Raw genomic sequence first — 25,689 nt, forward strand, 5'->3', positions numbered from 1 at the left:
AAAAGTATCAGGCAGGAAGAGGAAGGAAGGACAGCATTGTGTCGTGGAGCTAGGCAGATCCAACGTCTTCAGAGAGGATCCAGAAGCTGTGCCCCTCTGGATTGAGGCCAGAGTGACTACAGCCACGAGCTGCAGCATCTTACAGTCTGTGAAACACTGGTGAAAGGTGACATATGGAGTATTCAGAGTAACCTTTCAAACTAAGCTAATGGCACACCAAAGGGTTCTGGTACCACTGTAATAAAACCCACAAGAAAAATAATTATTCAAAACTGTGTTCTCAAAGCACCAACTTTCTTCACTGTTTAGCTACCATGCACTCTAGCTATGAAGAGTCAGAAAAACATGCAAATGACAGACTACATGGCCCTGTCTTCTGACCTAAACTAGATCTCTGCCATTGTGACCACTGTGGAGAAAGTAGGGGAGTGCATTGACTGAAGAAGAACTTTGGGACATGTTTGAAATATGTGAATTCTTTCCAAAACCCAGATTAAGCATATTTTGTACTCTTCAATCTCAGAGATTAGTATAGTTACCTATTCTCAAGGATTACTGAAGTGAAATAAGCTATTGTGTGTATTTTGGCCAGAGTTCTCCCAGTGACAAAGCACAAACTCGTGTGGTTTTAGGGAGCCAGGTAAGTGCCGATGTTTAACCTGCTGTGACTCAAAGATGAGAAGGGAGCATTTGAAATATGTCCAGATCCATAAGGGGTGTGTTTGTGTTTCCTGCTGATACCCACTTTATTAGCATTGGCCACTGTGTTTAAGTTACTGTGAAGGAAATAAGAACTGCCTGACAGTGTGGTTTTGCTGGGAAGTCAATAAATCGGTTGCTACAAAAGCTGCTCGCCTTCTATGTGGTAGCCTTTATCCAGCAATTTAGTCAGAGAGAATCTGACCCTGAACTCCTGATGTCCCCAAGACCACCATCACGGCTGCAAAAATTGATGGTGGATACAAAGGAAGAGAAAGGAGGAAAAAGGAGAAATGTGTAGAGATGCAGAAGAAGGAAAAAGAGTAAGCAAGAGAGAAACCTAACTTAAAAACCTTCTGAAAGGAGATATGCCTTGGAAGAAATGGCTTCAGTCCTGGTTACTGCTCCAGGTTTTGTTTGTAGATATAACAGTAAAGAGTTGTTGATGAGGAGACATGGACAGGCCTGAGATCACGTTCAGCTACAGCAGAAAGGATGGAAAGAAATGCCATTCTGGAGCTTGCTGATAAGAACATCCATCAATGAGATGTAGGTTTGAACCCCTTCAATTTGAGGAGGACCTGGAACCCCAGTGTTCCCGCCTCAGGCAACTGTAGAGCTGGTGAAGAAGAGGAAGATTCCTCCTCCACTTCAGAAGAGATCTGTTATAAATCCATGAAATGTGATCTGTCTCAAGAGGGCTATCAGCACAAAGGCACAGCTTTTTGCTCCATGTGTAGGAACTCACTGAGCTGTCTGTAGTGGGCACCGGTATTCTGTACGGTGTCAGGGTGCAGATTGCAACCCCCTACTTCTAGGAGCTTGGTCACCTGAGTTAAGAAGTTCAGCTGGCTGAGTCCAAGGTCAGCTCCATCACTGCTAAGAGCTGTTGTGGACTGAGTCTGTTTCTGATGTCTCTAGACCCAATTCTGATCTGGTCTTGCCATCACTTTCAGCTTCTGTCTCACCTTCCCTAGCCAGAGTACCAGTCAGAAAGTCATTGAAGGGAGGTCAGGCCCTCACTTCCAATGTCCTGAATTTCTGGAGATCTTCAGAAGTGCCAGCTGTCTTGATTCCTTACAGAACCTGCCTTTCTGACTTTGGTACATGGAAGGACTAAAAACTTTCAGGTTTAGGTATTGCAAATTAAAGCCCATAAAATAAGTGGCTTGAAACTGGCCCTCTATATTCTGAAAAACTTGCACATTGCAGTACTGTATATTGCAGTCCCTAACATTTGGGTACTTTAAGACACAAATTAGCACTTACAAGCCTAGAGTGCATCTATGACAGAAAGTAACATAATAAAATGGAGGTTTTCCTAAGTAACAGGAGAAGCTTCAGGTGAAAATGTTGATATCAGCTGCTTTTCAGTTTTCAGTGACTTGGAATCACCTTATGTGGTAAAGGGAGCGCAGGTGCAGAATTCAGGAACTGTGATTTCTTTAGACAGAAAAGTATTTAGGAAATAAGAGCTAGGGTCCCTAGCCTCCGCTAACTGTATCACTTGGAAATAAATTGGTATGAATAAGGTCATTCAGGCAACTTTTCCATTGCCTTAATGCATTCATGTTGCTGGCAGTATTTTAAACCCAGATGAAATTCCAAATGAGATGCAGAAAATTGAACCAGCAATAAACCGCACTGCAGACTCTCGCTTTTCCACTTATTAAATTAATTTATCAGCCTGAAACAAGATAGAGAGCATGGCCAAGTGTAGTAAAAATAAGTATAAATATAATATGGGCCATTTAAAAGTTCATGCTTGTTATAATTTGGCTGCATGAAGACAGCAGAAAATAACTTACATTTCAAGGTATGTCTGCATATATATCTAAGCGGAACAGTTATTTTCTTTTTGGTACCTGAGCTAGCATGTTCAGTAATAGCATGGATAAAAGGTGATACTTTATGCCTATACTATCAGGTAACTTCCGGCATAATGCCTTCAGGTAATACTAGATGTGATTAGTTTAGATTAGTTAATATTAGATTATTTAATTGGAACTACAAGATTTCACTAGGGCTTGCAAATATTTTCATGTTGGCCATAGGAACCCCTTAAGTTTATTTTTTCAGGAGCCTTCATGTGTTCAGAGTTTACAAGCAAAGTAGTAGAAGTAGGGGTTGTCAGATAAAGCACTATAGTAAGAGCCAGGTTTAAAACAAACAACAGCTTGTATAACAGGCTGTGGGCTGTTAAAAATTCCTTGCTGTTAGGTATTGTAGATGCAAAAAATCTAATCTCAATGGGAGAAGTACAGGGAAAAACAAGTTCAGGCTTATTAATGAAAAAGCCACATCAGGCTTAGAAAATATTTTGGACTGAGACTCATTAGTGTCTGAGAGAATACTCTGGGGGAAATTACTTGCCCTGTTCTTGCTCTTCTCTAGTCATCTTCTTATGGCTACTGTTAGAGACAGGATACTGGTGAAGAGACAACCGTGGTCTCAACAGCCATTTTCATGTGTTTCTAAAAGTTTACGCGTACAAAAATAAGTTTTCAATTAGCTTTTAGCCAGCCAAGGAAAAAAACCAATGCTATAAAACTCATCTAAGCAATCCCATTAACTGAAAGGGCCAAAGCTAGTATAGCAGCTCTTTAAAAACTAGTCTGAGGTTTTCAAGAAAATATGCTGACTAAAAGTAAATGGGTTTTCAGACCAGTTATTTGTCAGAAAAATATGATATGATCATCAACTACTTCCTCATTAATGAGGAGCTTCTAGATAATGGAGATTTGACAACTTACATCCTCTGATATTAGCTCTGTATACAGTGGGTCCAATTATGCCAGTCTGATTTTAAACAAACTAGTGTCCATATTTTCTTTCTTTAACACTTTCATTCTAACTCCCTCTGTTTCTCTATAATCAGGATGTGTATATACAGTTATGTAGGGGCTTTTACTATTCTTTTCTTTCAGTGAGGTTGCCTTTGTACCTGTTATCGCTCTTCCTCCTTTGTTTTGTACTCAAGCCCTTACTCTACCAGGAATGTCAAAAGTCCAGTCACCTTGGGCTTTCCTTCAGCTCAGTGAGTAGCTGAGTGTCTCCTCCAGGGTTTGTGCCCAAAGCTGGGCATTTTTAAGTGACCTGAGAATTCTTTTGGGCAGGGCTGAAGTGATATGGTATCTAAGATGGGAGCTGGATAATTTGGTGACTGTGTGACTTAGTCAACCTGAGTCAAAAACTGTGATGGTCACAGCTGGTAGTCAGTTGTAACCAGCATTGATTTCTTTCTACTGGTAGCAAAAACCACCATTTGATCAGTGGGGTTTTTTTCCCCTATCATATTCTGATGAAGACTCTGATTTTACAGATATGGACACTGCTATTACTAAGGCATTTGTCACTTCTGGATTGAGCTACAATGGTACAACTGATATAGTAAAATAGAGTGACAGTGGGATTATGTGTTTATGAAATCTCAGTTCCAGCCATGAGTTGCACACTGGCACTCAGTGGTTTGTACTGGCTGCCCCTTGGCAGCTCAGGATATCAGGTGTTGGTTCTGTTTTAGGAGTTTGTCTTACTTTGGGACTCCCAGCACCCAGGGCAGTGCCATTTGTGGGGACCAAAACTGCTTCTGAGTGACCTGCTCTCTCTAGACAGGGCCCAGATGTGCCATACAGAGGTGTTAGCGGGAGGAGAGGGTGAATCAGGAGAGACTTGTAGCTGTCTTAGTGCAGTGCTTCATTCAGGCCTTGTTACATGAGTCACTGAGCTCAGATGAGTGCCATGAGCTGCTATCTTGGTTGGAGTCCCTTTGCACATTCATCCCATGGTGAGGACGTGCTCAGGCTGGCATGGCACTTGCCAGTGAAGAGTTGATAAAGTTCCTTGCTGTGGCAGTTGAGATCTGTTCAACCACCTGTTCAGAGCAGCAGTGTTTGATAATGAAAAGCCTGCTTTTTGATGTGTGCGTGTGCTTCAGCTTTGAAATTCCCTTGAGTTCTTTCTGAGCATACCGGCAGACCCTTCTGGGGAGGACCTAGAAAGTTGGGCTTTGGCAAGATTTTGGGGAATGGTCCAGGGAAGCAGAATAGTGGTTCTTCTACAGACATTTATTAAAAGCACAGCACTCCTCCAGATCTAGAGAGCATTCTGTAGATTTCACATATACATATAAATAATACAACCATTAAGTTTTCTGAACGGTTGTTGGTATGTGGGGAAGAGATGCCTATTAGTTCACATAATGCTTACATTGAGTCCTTCACTAGCAATCAACAACAAATTGCTGCAGCTTTAGAGAGACATATAAAATAGTGGTGTCTTAACTCTTAAAGGGAAAAAATGGGAGAAATACAACTATTACCTAAGCAAGTAAGATGTGAGTTTTAAATGTTATTTTTTTATTGTGTTTTCAGTTGATGGCAGGGATGCCTTGAGTGTTCTATATTGTTTAAATCATGTGTATAATCTAGCAGTCTCTCTCTGATAATCAACTCTCAGTTCCAGAGTTAATGAGTAGGATGTTTTCTACCTCTGAACAGAGGATATCTGTGCTTGCTCTACTAGTATGTTCTTTCTCCTTTCTTCAGTCCCACTCTTGCCATGGCCCACAGGAATCTGACTGGGAGCTGTAATGTTAACTGTGGATGTAAGATTCATGAATACGAGCCTGTCTGTGGATCAGATGGAATAACGTATTTTAATCCTTGCCTAGCTGGCTGCATCAATGGTGGAAACCATAGCACAGGGGTAAGTGCTTCACCCACCCACCCACCCACATACAACCTATGAGTAAGCCCTCGGGACTGATGCAGATGGACAACTGCTGTTTCTAGCACAAGCATCCCCCCTCTAAGCTTCAGAGAAGCTGCTGTGTGAGTCTTTCCATGTTTTGAAAGGCTCGTAATGCTGCTATTGCATGGTCCCACCCCCCTTCCTTTCCGTTACATACAATTTTGATGCACATGTTCTTTTGTACCAAGTGAATCCTCCAAACAAGTGCCATGGGGTAGGGAGGGGTGGTTTCCAGTGCAGACTCTGAAGTCCCTGATGGCAGTGGCCTGCGTGTCTGGTGTTCCTGTCGGGCTTGGAGATGGGACCTTGAGTCAGTGTCATCTAATTCAGTTTTCTGCTAACATAGGCAGCCATCTAACACTGTCTTTCCACAAGCTCATCAGTGTTACTCTTAAGAGCAGTTCTGGGGTTTTTTTTGGCTCCCTGTCTGAATGGAAGGAAGAACTTTTCAGGTAGTTGGAAGTGTTTTAAACTCCTGCTTAAACTTAGTTATGGTCTGTTTAAAGTCATTGGTGGTTGTGTCAGCCTTGTCATTTTGCTAAGTATCTGTTGCACTTTCACCAATATATTGATAGGTGTTTTATTTGTATGGCTAGGTTAAGACTGCCCAGGTATTCTGTTCTTGTAAAATAGTTTGGCCATTCTCAGAAGCTTTCTCTAAACCTCTTCCAGGCTAAATGAAGAGATTGTCATTGAACTCAAGTAACCAGAACTTAAAGAATGTTAATAATCCACTTTCTTTCTTGGAAATACATTGCCTGTTACAGCCGAGTCTTCCAGCTATGCTGGACTTGGAAAGGGTGTCCTGCTGGTAAAATCACACCATGGAAATTTGGCAGTTTCCAGGACTGGGCACATGAAAATAGTTGAAAAGTAGACTCTGACCTAAATAGCAACAGAGCATTATGGTCGTGCTCGTTTCATACAAAAAACAAACTCAAATTTCTTCTGTTACACCACTGTCCTTTAAAAAAGGATAATTAAGAAAGACAGGAAGTAATGTAAACATTGATTTTCTCAGGACTTGATTGTGCTTTCCAGAAAGCTTATTTATAATGTATCAGTCTCATGATTTGCAGTCCTGAGCCAGTCTGTGATACAGGAGGATGTTAGGTCCAGTGCTGTGCTTTCTCAGGTTGACTGGATAATGGTCTGAAAATGCAGGTTCATACATAGATGCCACTGAGAGCAGACTAGTTTCCTTTATAGTTTTTTTAAGAGTATCTTGCTGTTTTGTAGTAAAAGATTGCTTTGACCCAGTTGGAAAAGCCTGTGATGTAGGCCTGTGGCTAACTTTCAGTGTCTATATAAATCTTATTTGTACTTTGCTGGATTGAGACATAGATTTGATCTTTGCTACATTTCATCTGATACAGGCACATTAATTCATTTAGTAGGGAGGTACTTTGGGAGTATGTGCTCTTCACTACAGATTTTGAAATATGCTATCTCCTCTTATGATTTAAGAAAAGATCCTTCATGGCCTGAAGTTTTAACTCGGTAGCTAATGGTGAATAGAATAGGGCCGACATTGGTAGGAAAATGCATTTCTTCATTAAATAATGCTTTGTGTAGGGTACTTTTAAAAACAACAAATGTAAACTTGTGCCACTGTGTAACACACGAAATGTTGCTAACCTATGACATTTGGATTTAAGTTTATACCATACAGTGTTTTCAAAATCAACCATTTTAAAACTGGAAGTAGGAGAAAAGGATGCCAGTTCATACCTGTTTTATATATATATTCTTATACTCTAGCTTTTCTGTTGTGTCATGTCTGTCTCATTTAGTACACAGACTTGGTTTCTCTGGTGATGAACCAAGATTGTGTAGTAAAGATGACTGTTTTCTGTAGGATGCCTATTTGGCATTTTCATTTGGAAGCAATAGGAAGATTAAGGTGAGGGACTGTAGGAAGAAAGCAGATACTCATGTGATATTAGAGAGTGGAGTCCTGCCTTAGGAAGCTGGATTCTGTCAATGCCTTCATTCCTAAATGATGTTGGGCAAGTCACTTAAACAAAACTTCTCCCAGTTGATCATCAATCTTGTATTCTTCATATTCTGGATGATGGACATGAACAATAACCAGAAGTGCCATTTATAGAAGCACCGAGTGACTAAATCTGTATCTGAAGGCATGAAAACTATGTTTAGAATATATTAAGTTGTATATAACGGAAAATGTTCTGAAAAAAATGATCCCAATTGTCTCAAATTAGTCACCCACATTTGTGAAACTTTTGATCTATTTTAGTTACTTAGCTACAAAATAGAGATAACAACATCAGTGCCTCATAACTGTTTTGAAGATAAATTACTCCCTTTTGAAAGAGTTAAGCTATAGTGGTGAGTGTGATAGAAAAATCCATATGAAATGTGAGCCATTCTGTCTTTGTAGTGGAATATGTTTAGTGTGAAGAAAAAAATACCTGGAGCCACATTTTAAAAATGGGAGGTAAATTACTGGATAAATTGATATACTATTAGATGCTCAGCTAAATCGCATGGGAAGAAAATGTGAGGCCACGTCATAGCACAAACACATAAAAAGGTATGCATTAGAGTTGACAAGCAACCATAATTTGGATATTTCCTGATGTCCCAAGTGCTTAAATTTGCAACCTTAAGATGGTCTTGTAATGTGGCTTCTGTGCATGTGTGGTCCTAGGTTTTATGAAGGCAAACATTGAAACCAAAACCTTCCTGTATCATCACATGGGTCCTGACCTGTTTCTTCTCTAGCGCCGGTGTATTCTGATCTGCTGCACACCCCTTTGCCATTAGATTAGTTGAAACCAGTAGTAGAATAAATGTGATAGGAAGCTATTTCTTATCTAGCTTGTCCTTACCTTGTTCAAATGGACAGTCACTTGTGCCTGTGAAATGCCAATTCTTTATTCAGTCTCTTCATCCTAATTTCAGCTTCTTTGTCCATTCAGGAATCCCTCATGTCCTCCAGTCTCACTGTTTAAGTCTCTGCTTTCCGCTTATTCTCGGGTTTTGCTCCTTTCCACATCCCATCCACACCCCACACCCACATCAGGCTGGAAGGTCCTGGGCTTCAAGTGTGAAGTGCAGCTTGTGGCTCTTTAGCCAAATCTGGGTAGACTTCCACTGAGATGACAGAATACACCTTCTGAATATGAAAGTCAACAGCCTGCCAAATTCCAGAATATGGCATTGTCAGTGCTGCTTAAAGAGTGTTTCCTCACAGTTTTTGTAATACAATAAAAATAACCTTTTTCTCCAGTCTCCCTGTCAGAAGTGATTGAATTGTTTCGGCAGAATTTTCCAAAAATATTCCAGAATTTTTTTAAACTCAGCCTAAAAAAAGCAAGGAAAGGCAGTCTCATCATAGAGAGTTCTGGCCAGCTTTAAAAATACTTGGAGTGGTAACTTTGCTTGTACTTGGTGTAATGATGCTAGAGACAGAAGATTCCTGATTGAGAAGTACTGTGGGACGGTCATACCACGTCTCTGTTCAATGTCTTTCTCGCAGCAGTTTTTCATGTGGAAATGTTCTTTTTTGTTGTCCCCAGGTAAGAAATTACACAGAATGTGCCTGTGTCCAGAGTCGCCAGGTGATCACTCCGCCGACGGTGGGCCAGCGCAGTCAGCTCCGGCTGGTTATTGTTAAAACCTATCTGAATGAGAACGGCTATGCTGTTTCTGGGAAGTGTGATCGAACCTGCAACACGCTTATCCCGTTCCTGATATTTCTCTTCATTGTTACCCTTATAACAGCCTGCGCCCAACCATCAGCAATCATAGTGACACTCAGGTGAGAGCTCAGTTATGTTTTTTTAAGTATTTTTCCTGTGCCTGCTATCACCAGTGCCTGTGTCACAAGAGGCTGGGGCAATGCAGCCAAGCTCCTTCAAGCTTATGTATCCTTAAAAGATGAATAGAATAGGGCTGACATGAATAGGGTGGAACTTGCTTGTGTTTAGAGTATGTGACACGATAATCCACTTCAGAATGCATGAAGTGCCCAGCAGTTTCCAGGTGCTATAACGAAAGAACAAGTAAAAGCATCGTGTAGGAAAAGGATTACTCCTGAAGAAATTTTTCAACCTTCTTAGAGCAATGGTTTGGATTTTCAAATGCAAATGAAAAAAGTTAGTATTTAAAATTATCCTTTTCTCTTTCTTAAAATGGTTCATTCCTGCCACATGCCTGGTTTTGAGTCTTCCCTTTTTTTCTTCACAAGAATTTTGAACCTGTACTGTAGTAGTGTTGTTGTCACTGTGGTCATTTAAGGATAGAGAACAACACAGTTGTAGGGAAAGGTATTGACATTTATTTGTCCATTTGAAAAAAAGCATTCAGGTTTTTGGATTGGCTTTTCCCATCTTTGCCATCTGGTGTGATAAACATTATCACATCTTTGTCCTTTTAAAATACAGCTTCTGTAAGTGATCAGTTTGATTTTTTAAAGAAAAGTGAGCTGAAAGAAAATATAGTCTACTGCTAAAATAAATTTGTATTTGTATAATATATGTTGCTGTTGTTAAAAGAGGAGGAGAAAGAATTAGAGGAAAAAGATAATTATTTACTAGGATTTATAAACACACCTGTAACAGAGGAACAAAGAGAGTGGTGCAAAGATGTTGATTTGGTTTGGAATCTGAAGCTGAAGAGCTCTCAGAGTTCAAGAAGTAAGTTCCTTGCGGACAGAGGTGAGCTGGAAGAGAGGAGAGGAGAGGAGAGGAGAGGAGAGGAGAGGAGAGGAGAGGAGAGGAGAGGAGAGGAGAGGAGAGGAGAGGAGAGGAGAGGAGAGGAGAGGAGAGGAGAGGAGAGGAGAGGAGAGGAGAGGAGAGGAGAGGAGAGGAGAGGAGAGGAGAGGAGAGGAGAGGAGAGGAGAGGAGAGGAGAGGAGAGGAGAGGAGGGAAGGGAAGGGAAGGGAAGGGAAGGGAAGGGAAGGGAAGGGAAGGGAAGGGAAGGGAAGGGAAGGGAAGGGAAGGGAAGGGAAGGGAAGGGAAGGGAAGGGAAGGGAAGGGAAGGGAAGGGAAGAGAAGAGAAGAGAAGAGAAGAGAAGAGAAGAGAAGAGAAGAGAAGAGAAGAGAAGAGAAGAGAAGAGAAGAGAAGAGAAGAGAAGAGAAGAGAAGAGAAGAGAAGAGAAGAGAAGAGAAGAGAAGAGAAGGGAAGAGAAGAGGAGTTGAGTTGGAAGGGACCTACAATGATTGTCTGCTCCAACTGCCAGACTGCTTCAGGGCTGACCAGAAATGAAAGCCTGTTATTAAGGGCATTGTCCAAACACTGACAGGCATGGGGCATTGACCACCTCTCTAGGAAGCATATTGCAGTGTTTGAGATGCTCTTCAGAAGCTCACATCCAGATGCAAATGGGCATTCAGTCACTGGGACCAGCTTAGAGCTGATCTGAAGTAAATCCCTACAAAACTTGAAATGCTTGTGGTGTAGATGTCAAGTCCTCAGCATGAGCTCTTTAGCTATATACGTCTGCTTCTTTTGAGCTGCTTTAATTGCTAACATAGCGACACCTTTACACCTGGTTTTGTGAAAAATCTCCCTCCAAATTGAGCTTTTTTAAACCAGTTTTGGGCCTTTTGTTTCTGCAAGAATGGTCCTCCCAACCAAGTGGGATTTTCTCTTGATCTTTATATCTTCCCTCTGATATTCTGAGACTACTGATCTGCTGCTGCTGACAGTTAGTCCCTTATAAAAATAAGAATGGCAAATCTTTGTAATAGGTCATGGAGCTTTAGAAACTGAGGCAGATCAGGACTTGACTTTGCTATCCTTAGGCTCAACCGTGAGCACAGCTCTGAAACCCCCTGGCAGGCATCTATGTCTCATCCCCCGCAAGAATGAGCACTCTCTTGCTGTCATTTTCTCAGCTCAGGTGGCTGAGGTGTATGCAGGCACTTGTTGCTGGCATGTGGAGGACTGTGCCATGTCATATGGTGGAATTTGTCTTCCAGTTTTCTTTTAAAAAAATCTACAAATGGCAAGGATCATTGTTAGGACTGTGAAGCCAAGCATTCAAGAGTGGGGACATCAGACTTCCACTTGCTCATGCAACCTTAGCTCAACTACTGTGTGCAGCTTAACTACTGTATAGTGCTGTTATAATTCAGAGACTTCTGACCTTATTCCTTCTGTCTCCAGGTTTTCCACCTGTATAATAATAATAATAATAAAAAAACCTCGTCGTTGCACTGCAGTTGTGCAAAGGCAAACTACAATCAGTGAACATTAATGTTGCAGTGAGCCGCACAATAATGAGGTGCATAAGGGACATCTCCAGCAGGATTTTGTAATGTTCAGTAAAAAAAAAGACGTCACACACACAGGAACAGTGACACCCACTGTCCCAAACCACATATTCTGCACAGTGCATCAGTCCAAGATTATGGCCCAAGTTGGTTCTCCAATTTCTCAGTTTCTGAGTGCTTGACTTCAAAACCTTGTTTTTACAGCTGCACTCCTTTGACTGCAGTCTTTTCGTGTGTTTTTATCTTATATTACAATGTAATTAGAAGCTGCCTATCTTAATTTCAGACCTTTAGGTTAAGATTTTCAAGTATTTTTTAAATCAGAAGAAAAGTTGCAGTTTACTAGAATTGTAGTTGCATTGTGGAATGTCATTACTTTGTGTTTAATCTTTTGAAAGCTTGACATTTTTCCTTTGAAATCAATGGAAGAAATCTTGTATTACTTGTATTGAAAAGGAACAGTGTTTAAAGAGGCTGTTTGGATGTTTCTGCTGATATTTTTCCTGAAGTAGCTCCAAAGTGCTTATACTACGCAGAGAACTGTTAAATCAGAAGATGAGTTCAGTTTTCAGCAACTTAATTCTCCATTAATTCTAATTTATCTGAAAAAGCTAAAAAAAATAAAGTAAGACATTATATGAAATAACAGGAAACCAACATGAGAAGCCATAAACCTTTTCGATGGATTCTCTAAATTTCCTTAATGGGTTTGAATCAAATTCTACAGGCCTTATACAGGTAAAGAAAGGTTAAAAAACATGATTGAGATTTTGATAAAACAGGGACAGGAGGGCCTTGCTATATTTTTTCCTAACAATAAGAGTTAACAATATTAGAAGCTAAATGGAAGAAATTTAGAGAAAGATTTTTTTTGTCTCAGAAAAAAGCTAGGAGGTAGAGCGAGCCGAAACATACCGTAATGTTTATCTGTTATGACTGTTTCTTCAGAGGAGTTTTCTTTTCGCCTACTAGGTCTGTGGAAGATGGGGAGCGGCCATTTGCACTAGGAATGCAGTTTGTTTTATTACGAACTCTTGGTAAGTCTTACAGTTGCCCAGCATTCCGTAAAGGCTCACCATGTTCTGCTTAAATATACCATAAAAGTACCAAAATTCCATAAATCTGATATTAATTGCATGACTAATTGTATTAGAAACCCAAAATTAATACCTTCTGAAAATGTTGTAGCTCAGAACGTATTTAATTTTTTTTTACTTTCTAGAACAACTTTTTTGTCCCAGAAAGAGATATTTTTACAGTTTCAAATTTTATTTAAAAATTAATAGTTACTAAACATTATTTTATAAGGATATTTTCTTTTCTAGAAACAGATTTTTATTGCTTTCAGCAATAGCAATATCTCTTTGCATTTTTAAAGTAAGAAGCAATTGCTACTTAATGTCTAATTCAAATTGAAGCAAAAAGGGTATATGTTAAAAGTCTTTATTCCACAAAGTTTCTTTCAATCTCTTGAACTTCTAAAATCCTGCCTATAAAGAACGCTCCAGGTGTTCAGCTACTATGAAACATATGACTACAGCAAGCAAGGACTATTCTAAGAGGACAAGAGAAGCCTGTGTAGCTGCATCTGGAACTTTTCTTTGAGGAAGGACATTTCTGACTTGTCTTAAAGGTGTTGTATTTCTGGAGAAAGCAGGAGCATTCAGTGGGCTGGCTGCATTTTTATCAGCCTTTGAAGTTAAAGTCTGTTTCTGAGGAAGATCTATTCAAAAGAAAATTTACAATTTTAGTGGTCTCACCACTTCCATCCATCTTCAGTAAGAGAAAAATTTTGTGGTTTTGGGGCTTTTTCTCCTTAATCTAGAGGGGCAAATCTTGCTCTTTCCCAGCTCATGGGCAATGTATGTGCAGCAAGGAACACTCTGGAGATAACAACATATTTTGTTCCTCTCCTGTATTTTATTTCCCGAGAGCAACATTAGATTTTCTTTTGGGGGACATGTAGTTCAAGAAGAGCTGTTTGGGGATGACAGATTGAAGCTGTACTTGTTTTAAGGTGCTGCTGCATTGTCGTCTTTGCTTGAATTCTTTCCCATTTGTGGAACATTTCATGTGTGGGAGAAGTAGTGTTGGTGGGAAGATCAACTGACTAGTTTTCCATGTTTTACATTTCATGTGAAACAGTAGCGTAGAAATCTCAAAAATTATTGACCTACACTGTTTGGCTAAGGCATATAGTTTCTTTAGAAGTTTTCCACTATATGATAACACATATTATTTCTGTTGCTATTTTTATTTCAGCTTACATTCCCACTCCAATTTATTTTGGGGCTGTTATTGACACCACGTGCATGCTTTGGCAACAAGATTGTGGCGTACAGGGATCTTGTTGGGAATACGATGTCACCTCGTTTCGTTTTGTCTACTTTGGGTTGGCAGCTGCTCTCAAGTTTGTGGGATTCTTTTTTATTTTCCTGGCCTGGTATTCCATTAAGTGTAAAGAAGAACAACTTCAGAGACGGAGATGGAGGGCTTCGCCGGTGAACACTGTGAGTGAGATGGTTGGCCAAGCTGGACCCCAACAAAACTATGCACGGACTAGGTCCTGCCCTACTTTCAGCTCCCGAGGAGACATCAGTGTGGCACAAGGAATGAACTGCGTAGCGCAGACATACCCCGGCCCTTTTTCAGAAGCAATAAATTCCCCAAATGAAAATGCATTGGAAGAAGTCACTGCTGAGATATAGACCCCTGGCTTGGTAATGTAATATTTAGTTTTGTTGGTTGACTTAATTACGGCGCCTTGTAAAACACCTGTGCCTTCTATTTTTAATCTAAATGTAACATGTGATAAAACCAACAAAGCTTAATGCAAACAACCATAGCATGTTCTTGAGGGCTGGATACCTCAAACCAACCCAAGTTCTTATTTCTCCCCTCCCGACAATGGAGTTTTAAAAAATTGTGTTTGTAATTATTTCAGATGTGTCCATTAAATGTCCATGCTCTGACCTAATATCAATGTAAGGTTGAGGTATTATAAACAGCAGAAGTCAGTGAAAGTGTGACAAAAACTCATATCGTTGATGTCTAGACGTCACAAAAATGCTTAAATGTATCATCAACTTCACATCTGTAAATTGTATTTTTAAGAGATGAGTAATTACTGTGAGTTCTGCTACAAAGCACAACTGAACTTGTTTAAACTATGCAACTTATTCGAATAATTGTGCAGCAAAATAAGTTTAAAGTTTGTTTTAAAGACATTACTGCAACTGAATTTCAAAGGGGCTATTTTCAGACATAAGCATTAAATTAAAAAAGAACATAAGGTTTAAAGTACTGTTAATAACATGTTAAGCCATACAAAAATTATGCATCGGGTAATGTTTGCAAATGTTGAGTTGTAATTTCTTTATCCTGTCAAAATGTGCATTAATTTTTCATTTGATGGGATGTAGTTATTCTTCACAAAGTACACAGGCTAGGAAAGTATAATGCTTGGAGTAAAAAACTTCGGTATTAATTTATAATAACATTAAGACATAGGAATCATACACACATACAAGAGCAGATATGTGCATATTTCTGAATGTTATTTGTGGTGGCCATTACTAGTGTCAAATTCATACATTTCCTGAAGAAGAAAATAACCAGTTATAGCTTGATAGGAAGAGCTTGGCTGTCCTTCAGAAATGTGTTCCAGTCTAGTGCAGCTTCAGTGAAGAAATCTCGAGGCAGAGCTGATGGCCTCATTTCATGTGTGGCTGCCTGGGACTTGGTAGGCCCCTCGCAGCATGCGATGACCTGGGCTTCGGGCTGGCGCTGCTTGCTGCCTGCTGCAGGAGTGAGCAGAGAGACACTTTAAGTGGGCTGCAAGCAGTGGTGCCTGGTACGAGGCTGTCCCCTCCCCTCCACTCCTGGCACCGCCGGGATGCTGTGGTCCCCGCCACTGAGGACAGCTGGGGAGGGGGTGCCAGCTCAGATGCCGGGTCCCTCTCATTTCTGCCCCACTTTGCCTCTCCCACTGCCCAGTGCTGGGCAGGCTGGTGGAGCAGGCCTGGACACCCTAGTTGTATGGCTTGTCCCAAATGTGGTTGCCTTTTCTTTTCTCAACTTCATTGAAAGCTTCTGTGAAGGCAAAGAATGAGTCGTCTCTCCTTTGTCCTTCCAGGGGAAGAGCTAAGAATAGAAATTGTCTGCAAGTGTGAACTCACAGGATGTGATGTGGCCTTTGCTTATTCCAAATTACTGTAGTGTGTTTTCTCCCCAGGAGATACTGAGACTTTCTAATCAAATGTACTTGGCATTTCATTTCTTGCTCTGGAGGCTTTGTAGTGCCATGCTTACGATATACTAATGATGTCTCAAAGGGCAGAGAATGATTTCAGGTGGACACTAGGAAGTCAAAGCTATATTTTGCCCTGCAGGGAAAGTCTTTGAAGTTTAGGAAATTAAAAGCACTCTTTTAAGAGGACTCAGTGATAGTCAGGTTTGGATTTTGCCATGTAGAGAGCTTGTGTGAAAATAAATAGGAAAGAGCAGAACTTCTACATATGTTTGAACAGACTTATTCCTGGTTTAATTTTTAATTTATAATATGTAAGTTGATCAAACATTATAAGGAGCTAAGTCCTTGAAATTAAAGGCAGTACTCTCCTTGGCATCCTTGAGTTGTCCTGAGAGGAGTAGATTTCCCTCTCCTCCTTTGCTGGCTGCCTTTCCTCATGTCTGTCTCTTTTTGACCAGCACATGGGACTACCCACAGGGCTGGTTCCCCTGCTTGAGATGGTGGCTACTTTTTTCAGAACGTCTCAGTCCCTTTATGTGGCTTGTAATGATTCCCACTCTCTCTGTCTGCAAACTCAGATGCTTCTACCCCAAACTACACTGTAGTGAAATACCATTTTAATAACTTCCTGCTATTCTGTACATACTAATAATTGAGCTTTTTGGGGTCAAGCCTGAAAATTACTTTTTACCCTTGTGCAGCCACCAGGTATAATACATCCTCAGTCAACATGTGCCACCTGAGATGTTAGCTTCCACGTTTCTCATCCCAAGGAATAAATTTCCTTGGTTCAGAGGTACTGGGTTTATTTTTTTTTTGCCACGGGAGATCAGAATAGATAACAAAAAAGTCTCCTTTTACTTCAGTCTCAAATGCTTCTTGCGCTAAGAAATTCCTGCCATGGCAAAAATTGAGGCAAAGTAGTAGGACAAAGTGTAATTGCAGCCCATTGCCCATCCATTTTAATAATTCACCCATTTTAATCACCACGGGGTGAGGTGAAGAGCGACAATCTTTTCAAATACCTCAGAAACAGAGCATTTAGGGAATTGTAAAAGACTGGAGATGAATCATCTATCCTGATCTATTCTATTTCATGCCTCCTGTGTGCTTCTGTTCCATGTGAATAACAAGGGAGAGCGGATTAGGCTTGTAGGGTTGTCAGGAGCTGACACTGATGGCAGAGAATGAGAGTGATAGAAGAGACACATCTGCAACTGCTGCCACTTCTAAGCTGATTTCAAGGGAATTCAGAGCTTGTTGGAATGGAGACCACCTGCTTTTTAGGAAATCCTGACACACTTCTAAAAACATTCATTTTTTGAAATGTTTGAGAAACTGGAATGTAGAGGGAAAGATGTTCACTTTGGAAATACTGAAAAAGCCTTGTTTACATACTTTCAATAGCTTTTAATTTTTCTTTCAAAATTATATGGAAAACAACAAAAAATCGTTACTATTTTTTGATACAGATAATTTTGACAATATGAACATATTTCTACAAAATCACTTAATTAAATCAGCATCCTCTGAAAGAAAGAAAACCCAAACTCTGGCCAGTTTTTGATTGATTCCTGAAGGAGGCTTTATTGTGAGTAAGCTGTAACAGTCTAAAGTAAGCCAATAAAGGCATGCAGGGGAAACACATTAACTTCCTAGAGAAGTCAATTCCAATATTGTCAACACTGGCTGAGATATGGACTAAGACCTGCTGAACAAACACTATTTCTTGAGGTTGTCACTGCTGAAGGAAGCAGAATCGCCAGAGAAATTGTGTGCATCCCTAGCAGTAGCCATGATCGATGTGTGGTGCTAAACCAACTCACAAGAAGAAAAAAGGAGCTTTATCTATCACCCAGTGAGGGTGGCCATGCTGTCTTCCTGCTGTGGAATCCTTTGACCGTAGAATATAAAATTCCATTAACTTGTAATTTCTCCCACTTTCCCTCTCTACCCCCAAACACTAAAGGCTGAATAGCAGCGAGTACAAGAAAAGGTAAAGCAGGGGTCCTGCTCACCCACAGGCTGCTATTGGTAGCATCCCCAAGTCAGCCACCTGCAGTTAACCAGCCACGGATAATATGGAGGAACGACAGTTGGTGATTAACTGTAAGTTCAAAGTGCCATCATGCCATCACAAGGACAGACTAATTTCCTCTTACACCACATATCCCTGATTTAGAGTGAGGGACATGAAAGGAGAAGTAGCCCCAGTATATGGACTTGACTGAACAGGTAATCATCCCTGCTTAGCCTCCCATTCATCCTTGTTTCCTCAGAAAGGGAAAAACTTCAGAAAGGGTGTAGTCATGGCTCTGAGTGCTTATGAGTATAGCACCCTCAGGAGATGGTTCATAGACTTCTTGGGGGCTGGGATATCTGGAAAGTGGGACTCTCCCAATTTCCAGTTCAAGGCAAAAGCCCTGTGGTTTTGGTCTTCCTTCTTCCTTATAAGCATACTGGATATAATATGGTATAATTTGGAACTGGTGCCATTTTATATCCTTTCAGTATAGTGTGAGCAGCTGCAAGACACTTGTTGAATATTATGGTGCAATTTCTATTTAATTGGAAACTTTCAGTTCTTTGACCAGCCATTGTGTCTCTAACAGTGCATGTAGTAACATGCAGTTCCTCAGAACTTGCTGTTCTCTAAGTGAAGTAGGGGCACAAATCTCCTAGGTGTTAGAAATGTGAGTTTGAAAGGCCCTAAATTAGTTACAATCACTTGAGTGTAGTGTTTAAAAAAAATATATGTTTTTTTTTTTAAATATAGCTTATTAATTCATAGCATTAACTATTAATTCATGATGGCTCTGATCCAACAGAACACTTAAATTTATATACTTAAGTAATGCACTTAAAAATAATGCATGTGTGTAAGTATTGGACTGAATCCCATCTGCATTCAAAAAAGAGTTCATTCACCCAAAGAACAATTTCCATGCTGAGCTTTTTTCCCCATGGATTCAGTGATCATTGCAACCAGAACAGCACAAAATAGCACTCAAGTACTCTCCTGTGACATTCACATGTGACTACTTATATATCTGGCAATGGAGGAAAGCTTTCATTTTCAAATAGAATTCAAAATCAAAATATTTTGTGGACTGCCGACGTGGAAGTCCCGGACACAACTTAGACGATCAATGTGATCAAGTTGATGCCACTTTATTAAAGGCTACACAGCAATTTATACACTATCACAAAGCTTCACGTGCCACTATCTTATTGCTAAATGGCTAAAGCTACTTGTTCACGCGCCCTTTTGCCCTCTATGATTGGTCCCAGTGTGGTGTTCACGTGCTGCTCTCCCCCCAGGTAGACCCCTTGTTTTCGACAGTCCAACTTCTTTATCTTTTGGCCAGGAATATAGTTTCTCAGGCTGTCTCGGCCTTGCTTATGTCCTTGAACACAGCTGCAGCTTGTTACAGTGAGGCCCCTTGGTCTGGATTGCTCACAACATGTTCGTTGTTGTCCAGCGATTCCACAGTGGACATGCTCAAAGATACATTCTAGCTCTTCCTGCCATTCACTTATTTTATGAATCTCAGAAAATCTGTGTTATGTGGGGAGATAGATTAAATAAGGGCATCCTTCTGACCTTAAAGCCAATGACATTGCTCTAGTAATGCTGTAGGTTTGAATTGTGCCCTTTCACAGAATTTGGACCTAAAGGTTCAGATGATACATTTTCATTATCCTGTACAAATGGAGCAGAGCACTGCCTGCTCTATGTAACTCCAGACAGCATGGCTGGGAGAGGGGTCAGCACCTTCTGAACTGTTCTTGCGATTTTTCCCCCAAATGCCTGAATTAATTGCTGCCTTACTACACTTCCTGTGTGTGTGATGCCACAGCTCTTCATGGTGTTATATTGATATAAAACTGATAATAAATAGGTCCAAAGTGTCTTACTGCTATTTTGGAGCCAGATTATCAGCCTCATCAGTCCAATGATGAGGCTGAAGAACTGGGCCAGTACCTTGGGTTGGATGTTAACAAGCTGGTGCTTTAGCAAGCATGCATGAAGTAAGTGATATTAAGTGTTTGTTTAGTTTTTATACTCTGTTCACTGGTTACTACTACTGTTTTCAGAGATCAAAGACAAAATATATCCTAAGCAAGTTTATCTTTTTCTGTTTTCTCAATAATGTGTCTTTTATAATGTCATAGGAGATGCCATGCTGCATGCTGCAGTTTCTCTGTTCCCCCAGCTGAAGCCATCTAACTGTGGTTGCTTTTCAGGGGCTTAAAACACCTGGTAATGGAGATTTATCTGGACTACAATCTGAATCGGCATTGCTTTGGACAGAGTGTTTGCCCCTTGTAGATTAAATCTGTATCAACACATTTCAGGTTCTTCACATAGTGGACTTGCTTTTATAGACATGTTTATTCTTTAGAGTGCTGAGAAGATGGACAGTCACCATCATGGTGGTAGATTCATTCTTTGGTATAGAATTAGGGCTTTCTTTTTCTCTTATAACATCTTGTTTTACAAAAAAAAAATTTCAACAAGGTTACATGTAAACATTGTTGCAGAATAGAGATGTGGGGCCTTCAGCATATGGCCAGGGTTCACATGATTCATCTTCTTTACACTATCACCAGTACTTGTTACTATGTGGCCAAAGGTTTGAAAGCCTACCTGGTCCTCAGGAAGGAAATATTCCCTATCCTTTCCACAGAATATATCACATAAATTAAACATGAAAGCTAACACTATCCATATCCCATAGCTGTACCTATTACATTAACTACAGTCAATAACTAGTTTTTAGCAAACCCCCCTCCAGTCCTTCAGATAAACTATTTTCTTTTGTCTTAATACAGCCTTTTAAACACCGATGTAGCTCTGCAAGTTCATAGATCCAATCTTTTCTTGGTTTCAAGTGTTATGAAATAGATCTTTATTTATTCAGGTTCCATTCTACTCATCTAATTATTATGTTATCCATTGTGTGTACTGTATTTTTTTATTTTTTCTATCTCAGACCAGTTGTCACAATGTTATTCTGTAACAACATTTTGTTCATGATATAGAATAGGTGAAAAGCTGTGGGATTCATGAAGGGCTACAAAAAGCATCCAAAACTTTGTTCACCTTGAGGAAGGGTGAGATAGCTTGATAATCTTTGGACAAATGACTAAACAACACTGTGGTGCTAATAGGTACTGAAGTATTTTATGATGTATTCACTATGACTTAAATGACATATTCAAGGCATGTCAATGATGCAACTTCATGTGTTTTTGTTCTTAAAGTCTGGACTGCTCCAGCAAAGACAGTGTTTGTAATTCCTGGTGGGCCAACTCCTACCTAGCTCTTCTGTGGGAAAGTCATTTCAGGAGGCAGTGTAGGATTTCACCCAGCGCTAACAGTAAAGGTAAAAGCTATACAGACCACAGAAATCTCATGTAGGATGTATTCATCCTGCTGTAGCAAGTGACTTTGCTTAAACAGAGGCTGAAAATAAATTCTGTTATAGTGACAAGAAACACTGGGCTAAATTCTGGGACGCCTTAACCAAATGTTTGTAAGCGTTTGTATTAAATTGAGGATTCAGATCTGAAATATTAATGTTCTTCTATGGAAAACCAGAAAGAGAGGGGTAGAGTAAGAGCAAATTCTACCTTTAGCAATGGAAAAAGGCAGAACCTGGTCAACTTTAAAGTGAGCTATGGTATAAAACAGAGGGTTTTGGTTTTAAAGTCTTGAAGACAAAATTTTTCCCTTCCATTTTGAATTCTGAAAGGTAATTATTTTGTGTTGTGCCTTGACTGCTCATGCAGAGGAGGCAGCTGTATCCTATATAGCACTAAGAGGTACACCTACAACTGATAGGTCAGAAATTTTACCTCTTGTACAAATTCCATGTTTGAAAACATGGAAATTTCAAAACAAAGAAAATGTACAAAAACATCCTAAACTAAGTTTCTGTACAAAAAAAAAAAAACCCCACACAAAAAAAAGAAAAAAACTGGGAGTCAGTGAGCTTCATGTTTGAGTGAAGGCTTTCCTCAAAGAAGAGCTGTTCTTTTCCCCAACTGAGCAAACAGGAGTTTTGCCCTTGGCTGCAGTGCATACCTCTACCAAATTAGTTAAGCAGAACAGCAACAGTCGGGGTAGTATATTAGGAGCATGGAGTGGGCACACTGCCTGTAATTGTTTAGTTTTTAAAAAACTCATTATTAAGCAGATGTGTAGAGTATTAAGGAAATTTGTAGAGTATGTCTGACCGTATGACTGTGTGGGTGCTGTGCTGTGGTAAAAAGAGGCTAATGGTTTATGCGGTTTGTTTTGCATACTTTAGGCTCCTCTGTGGGGTTTTTTAATTGATATTTATTTCTCAGCAGAGCTTAGAATAATTTTAAACCTGTGTAACACATCAATTAATGAAATCTATTGTCAGCATCTGTTGTAAACATGTGTTTACAAAACAAACTCTTGAATACTTGATATTTGAAAATAAAAAATAGCATATCATGTGTGGTTTATTTCTGACAAAAAAATGAAAGTGGTAAAAAAGGTATGTGGATAACTACAGTCATTCTGGATCAGATGATGAAGTGTTTGGTCTTTCAGTGTGTAGTCTGACAAAACCAAATCTTTCCACTGAATTCAGTGACCACTGAATCACAACTAAGTATTGATTATGTAGAAATAAACTGTAAAATTTCACCATTTCCTCTAGCACTAAATTTGATTGATATTAGTTGTATGCTAAGATATACAAATTTGTTTGAAATAGATATTGGACAGTTGGAAAAAATACATAGGGTACAAGTCTGTGTGCATCTACCTGCTTAATGAAAGAGGGCCAGGGCATGAACCCAAGGACTGGACTCCTGATGTCCGTACTGCTTAGTTCTTAGCTCACTCCCTGGCTCTGATTTGGACCACATCAACAGACTACCTCCATGTGGTTTGTGGGGAAGGGCTATACCACAGAGAGCTCCCACATGTCAGAAGTGGCTGATCCAGGTTTGGTTCCCCCATTCCTGCAGCCACCCAACACCACAGGCTGTGTGTGTCAGGGACCCCTGTGTCCTCATGCAACACTGCAGGGGCTGCAGCACACACCACAGTACCATGCCATAAGAGCTCTAGTGGTTGCAACACAGGCCTTGTATTACCACAGACATTTAAAAATGAAAACAAATGGAAATTGTATTCTGGGTCCACAGCAACATCAGCTCAAAGCCAAGGGGAGACCCAGCGCTAAGTGCTGCATAATGTGCATGGGGCCAGCCTGGTCTAGCAGTGTGGATGTGACCTTGTTCATACAATTTGCGTTTGAAGCTAGGTTTTCTACTGTCTGGACTCACTTTAGTTTAAAAGTGTAGGTGTATCCATGGACGGAAATTCTGTCCCAAGCCAGCCTGGTCTTTCAAGACCAAAAGAACAGCAGGTTGAATGTATTTTTCTAGCCATGTTTCATTATTGAGCCTTTATACTCAAAGTGTTTTGATGTGTAGTGCATATTTCGTGAATGGATGAGCTGTGGTTTGTTTCTATGAAACCTCCTCACTGCCTGGTGTACTGTTAATACTACGAGCCCCCACACACCAGCAATGACCAAACAAAACTTTGCTGCCATGAGGCAGCTGAATTCACTTTGATTCAGGACATGGCTTGTCTTCCTGAGGTGTCTAAGTGCATTTAGTTTCAGATCATGGACAGAAACTGCAGAGGTGTGCACAGCACCTGCCAGACTCAAGCCCTCAGACAGCAGTCCAGCTTCACCCAATGTGCACAACCAGGGAGGAGCTACTGTTTCATGGACAGCAGAGAAATCTAAGCAGTCCAAGTCCTCTCCAACTTCCAAGTTCAAAGTAAGACTTACTTGTTTTCATTTCCAATACAGATCATGACACAAAAAGCATCTTGAAGATCCCTCTGAATGTCACCAGTGTCCAAGAGTAGAACTGTTAAACCAAGAAATGTGTTGTGGATGAAATTATCATCAGTAACTTTCTAGCACATCAAGAGTATCATTGATAGTCGAAAACCAAATAAATGAGCTACCTTGGCAGGTGTTGGAAGCACATCAGGGTGGTGCAGGGGCCAAGGAGAGTCACCGTTGTGTGGCTTTGCACTGACATCTGCTGCCAGAGCGGGAGTAAAATTACCCCAGGCAGCTCCTGGGGTGGCTCAGGTTGTGATTGCATCCCTTCAGGTGAGACATAAATTTTTGAAATTACTCTCTGGCTTGTACTCCACTTACTGCACATCAGTTCTCACTGAAAAATGGTGTCAGAGCATACAAACTGGATTGTTTTTTGCTGAAACTAAAGGAGGAAGTTTTATTACAGCATCACACCTAGTGGGCACCAGCCATCCTTGGGTGCTCAGGCCTCAAGACTAGTCCTGAGCAGATCCTCCCTGAACAGGGCTGTTGCAGCTCTTGGCTTCTCAGCCCTGACTGTTCTACACAGAGATCCTCTCCCACTGTGCTTGTGTGACTTCCAATGTAGACAGCTGCAGGCATCTAAAGGGGTTTTGGTGGGGAGAGGGGGGGTGGTCTATGCCCAGACCTGCATTCTGAAAAAACCTTCATTCACTGCCAGGTAAACCTAGAGGTGGCTGACCTCCAGAATGAGTCAAATATTTTTTTATAGCCGTTTGTGTGCATTAACACCTCAGCAACAACAGGATCTACCTCCCCATAACAGCAACTAAATCATATCTGAAGTTCTGGAAATGAAGCATTACTCATCTTTGCTTTTCTTGAGGGCTTTCAGCTGGTAGGAGTTCTCAGAAAGTGTCTCACACAGTCCAAGGGTGTGAGGGCAGTACTGGCTACCTTCTTTTAAATCCCAGAAGAAACATTTTGCACAATGTTGGCACCTCTCAAAGATGTGCAAGCCCTAAAGTTATTCCTGTCCAGCTCCAGGCCCTCTTCAGAAAGTAAATAACTATGTGCCACCTTTCAAATTACACACACCTACCACTATTTTGCAGATCAGAAAAAGCTGGAAAGGTCCCATTCTTGGCCCTCCCCTTGCCTGCTGTAAGGAGCCGATGAAGTCAGATTTAGGCATTTGTTTTCTTCCTGAGTCTGCAACTGCCCATTTCCTGTAAGAGCTTCCTGATAGTCACACCATGCACTGCTCATGGACTCGACTGCTTCAGCTACAGGACAAGAAGTACTGCACAGAAAGAAATGCAAAATGTATTGGGATAGCAACACACTGCTTAGGACACTTACTTAGGGATATGACAGCTTTTGGCCTCTTTCATTTGGTCTGGTTTTATATTTTAGGCATGTTTCCAGAGGGCAAGGATCGGAGCTCATTGTTCTGTGTACCTCCTAGTGTCTTTTATATTTTTTTCCCTCCATACTCCTATAAAAGGGCTGCAAAAAAGGCTCTCACCTAGTTTAGAAGATAGGGCACTATCTAAGCTTCTGATAGTTCAGAAGACTTGGCACTGTCCTGGAAGAAGGAAGGTTGTCCACCTTCATACTGAGGAAGATGTGATCTCTTCAATTTCTTGAGTGAATACTTTAAGCTCTCATGTAAGGAGGAAGGAGAAGTGGGGTCAATGGGTGGACCACACTGTTGCACCATTCCCTTCTCTAGCTCTACCCAAGCAATAAGAAAGAAGAAAGCATCTTGCCTGGGTTCTTTCAAAGTATACTTTCAAAGAATGAAGGGCACATGGTTGATGCTGGATAATTCCCTGCACAAAGGTATGAGTGGTAGTTGTACGGGACCTTGCTTCAACTTGCCTTT

The 25,689-nt window shown here is 40.6% G+C and overlaps 1 protein-coding gene across 1 annotated transcript in view; it reads left to right on the plus strand.

The window, feature by feature from the left end:
* SLCO5A1 (solute carrier organic anion transporter family member 5A1) overlaps window positions 1–22,438 on the plus strand; it is an 81,030-nt gene extending 58,592 nt beyond the window's left edge. The window contains exons 6-9 of the mRNA XM_074817658.1: window positions 5,247–5,406; window positions 8,997–9,238; window positions 12,669–12,733; window positions 13,959–22,438. Coding sequence (XP_074673759.1) covers window positions 5,247–5,406; window positions 8,997–9,238; window positions 12,669–12,733; window positions 13,959–14,404 — 913 coding nt within the window. The 3' untranslated portion in view covers window positions 14,405–22,438. The remainder of the gene's footprint in view (window positions 1–5,246; window positions 5,407–8,996; window positions 9,239–12,668; window positions 12,734–13,958) is intronic.
* The last annotated feature ends 3,251 nt before the right edge of the window (window positions 22,439–25,689 follow it).

The sequence above is a fragment of the Strix aluco genome, chromosome 1 (genome assembly GCF_031877795.1).
Source record: "Strix aluco isolate bStrAlu1 chromosome 1, bStrAlu1.hap1, whole genome shotgun sequence".
Classification (NCBI taxonomy): domain Eukaryota; kingdom Metazoa; phylum Chordata; class Aves; order Strigiformes; family Strigidae; genus Strix; species Strix aluco.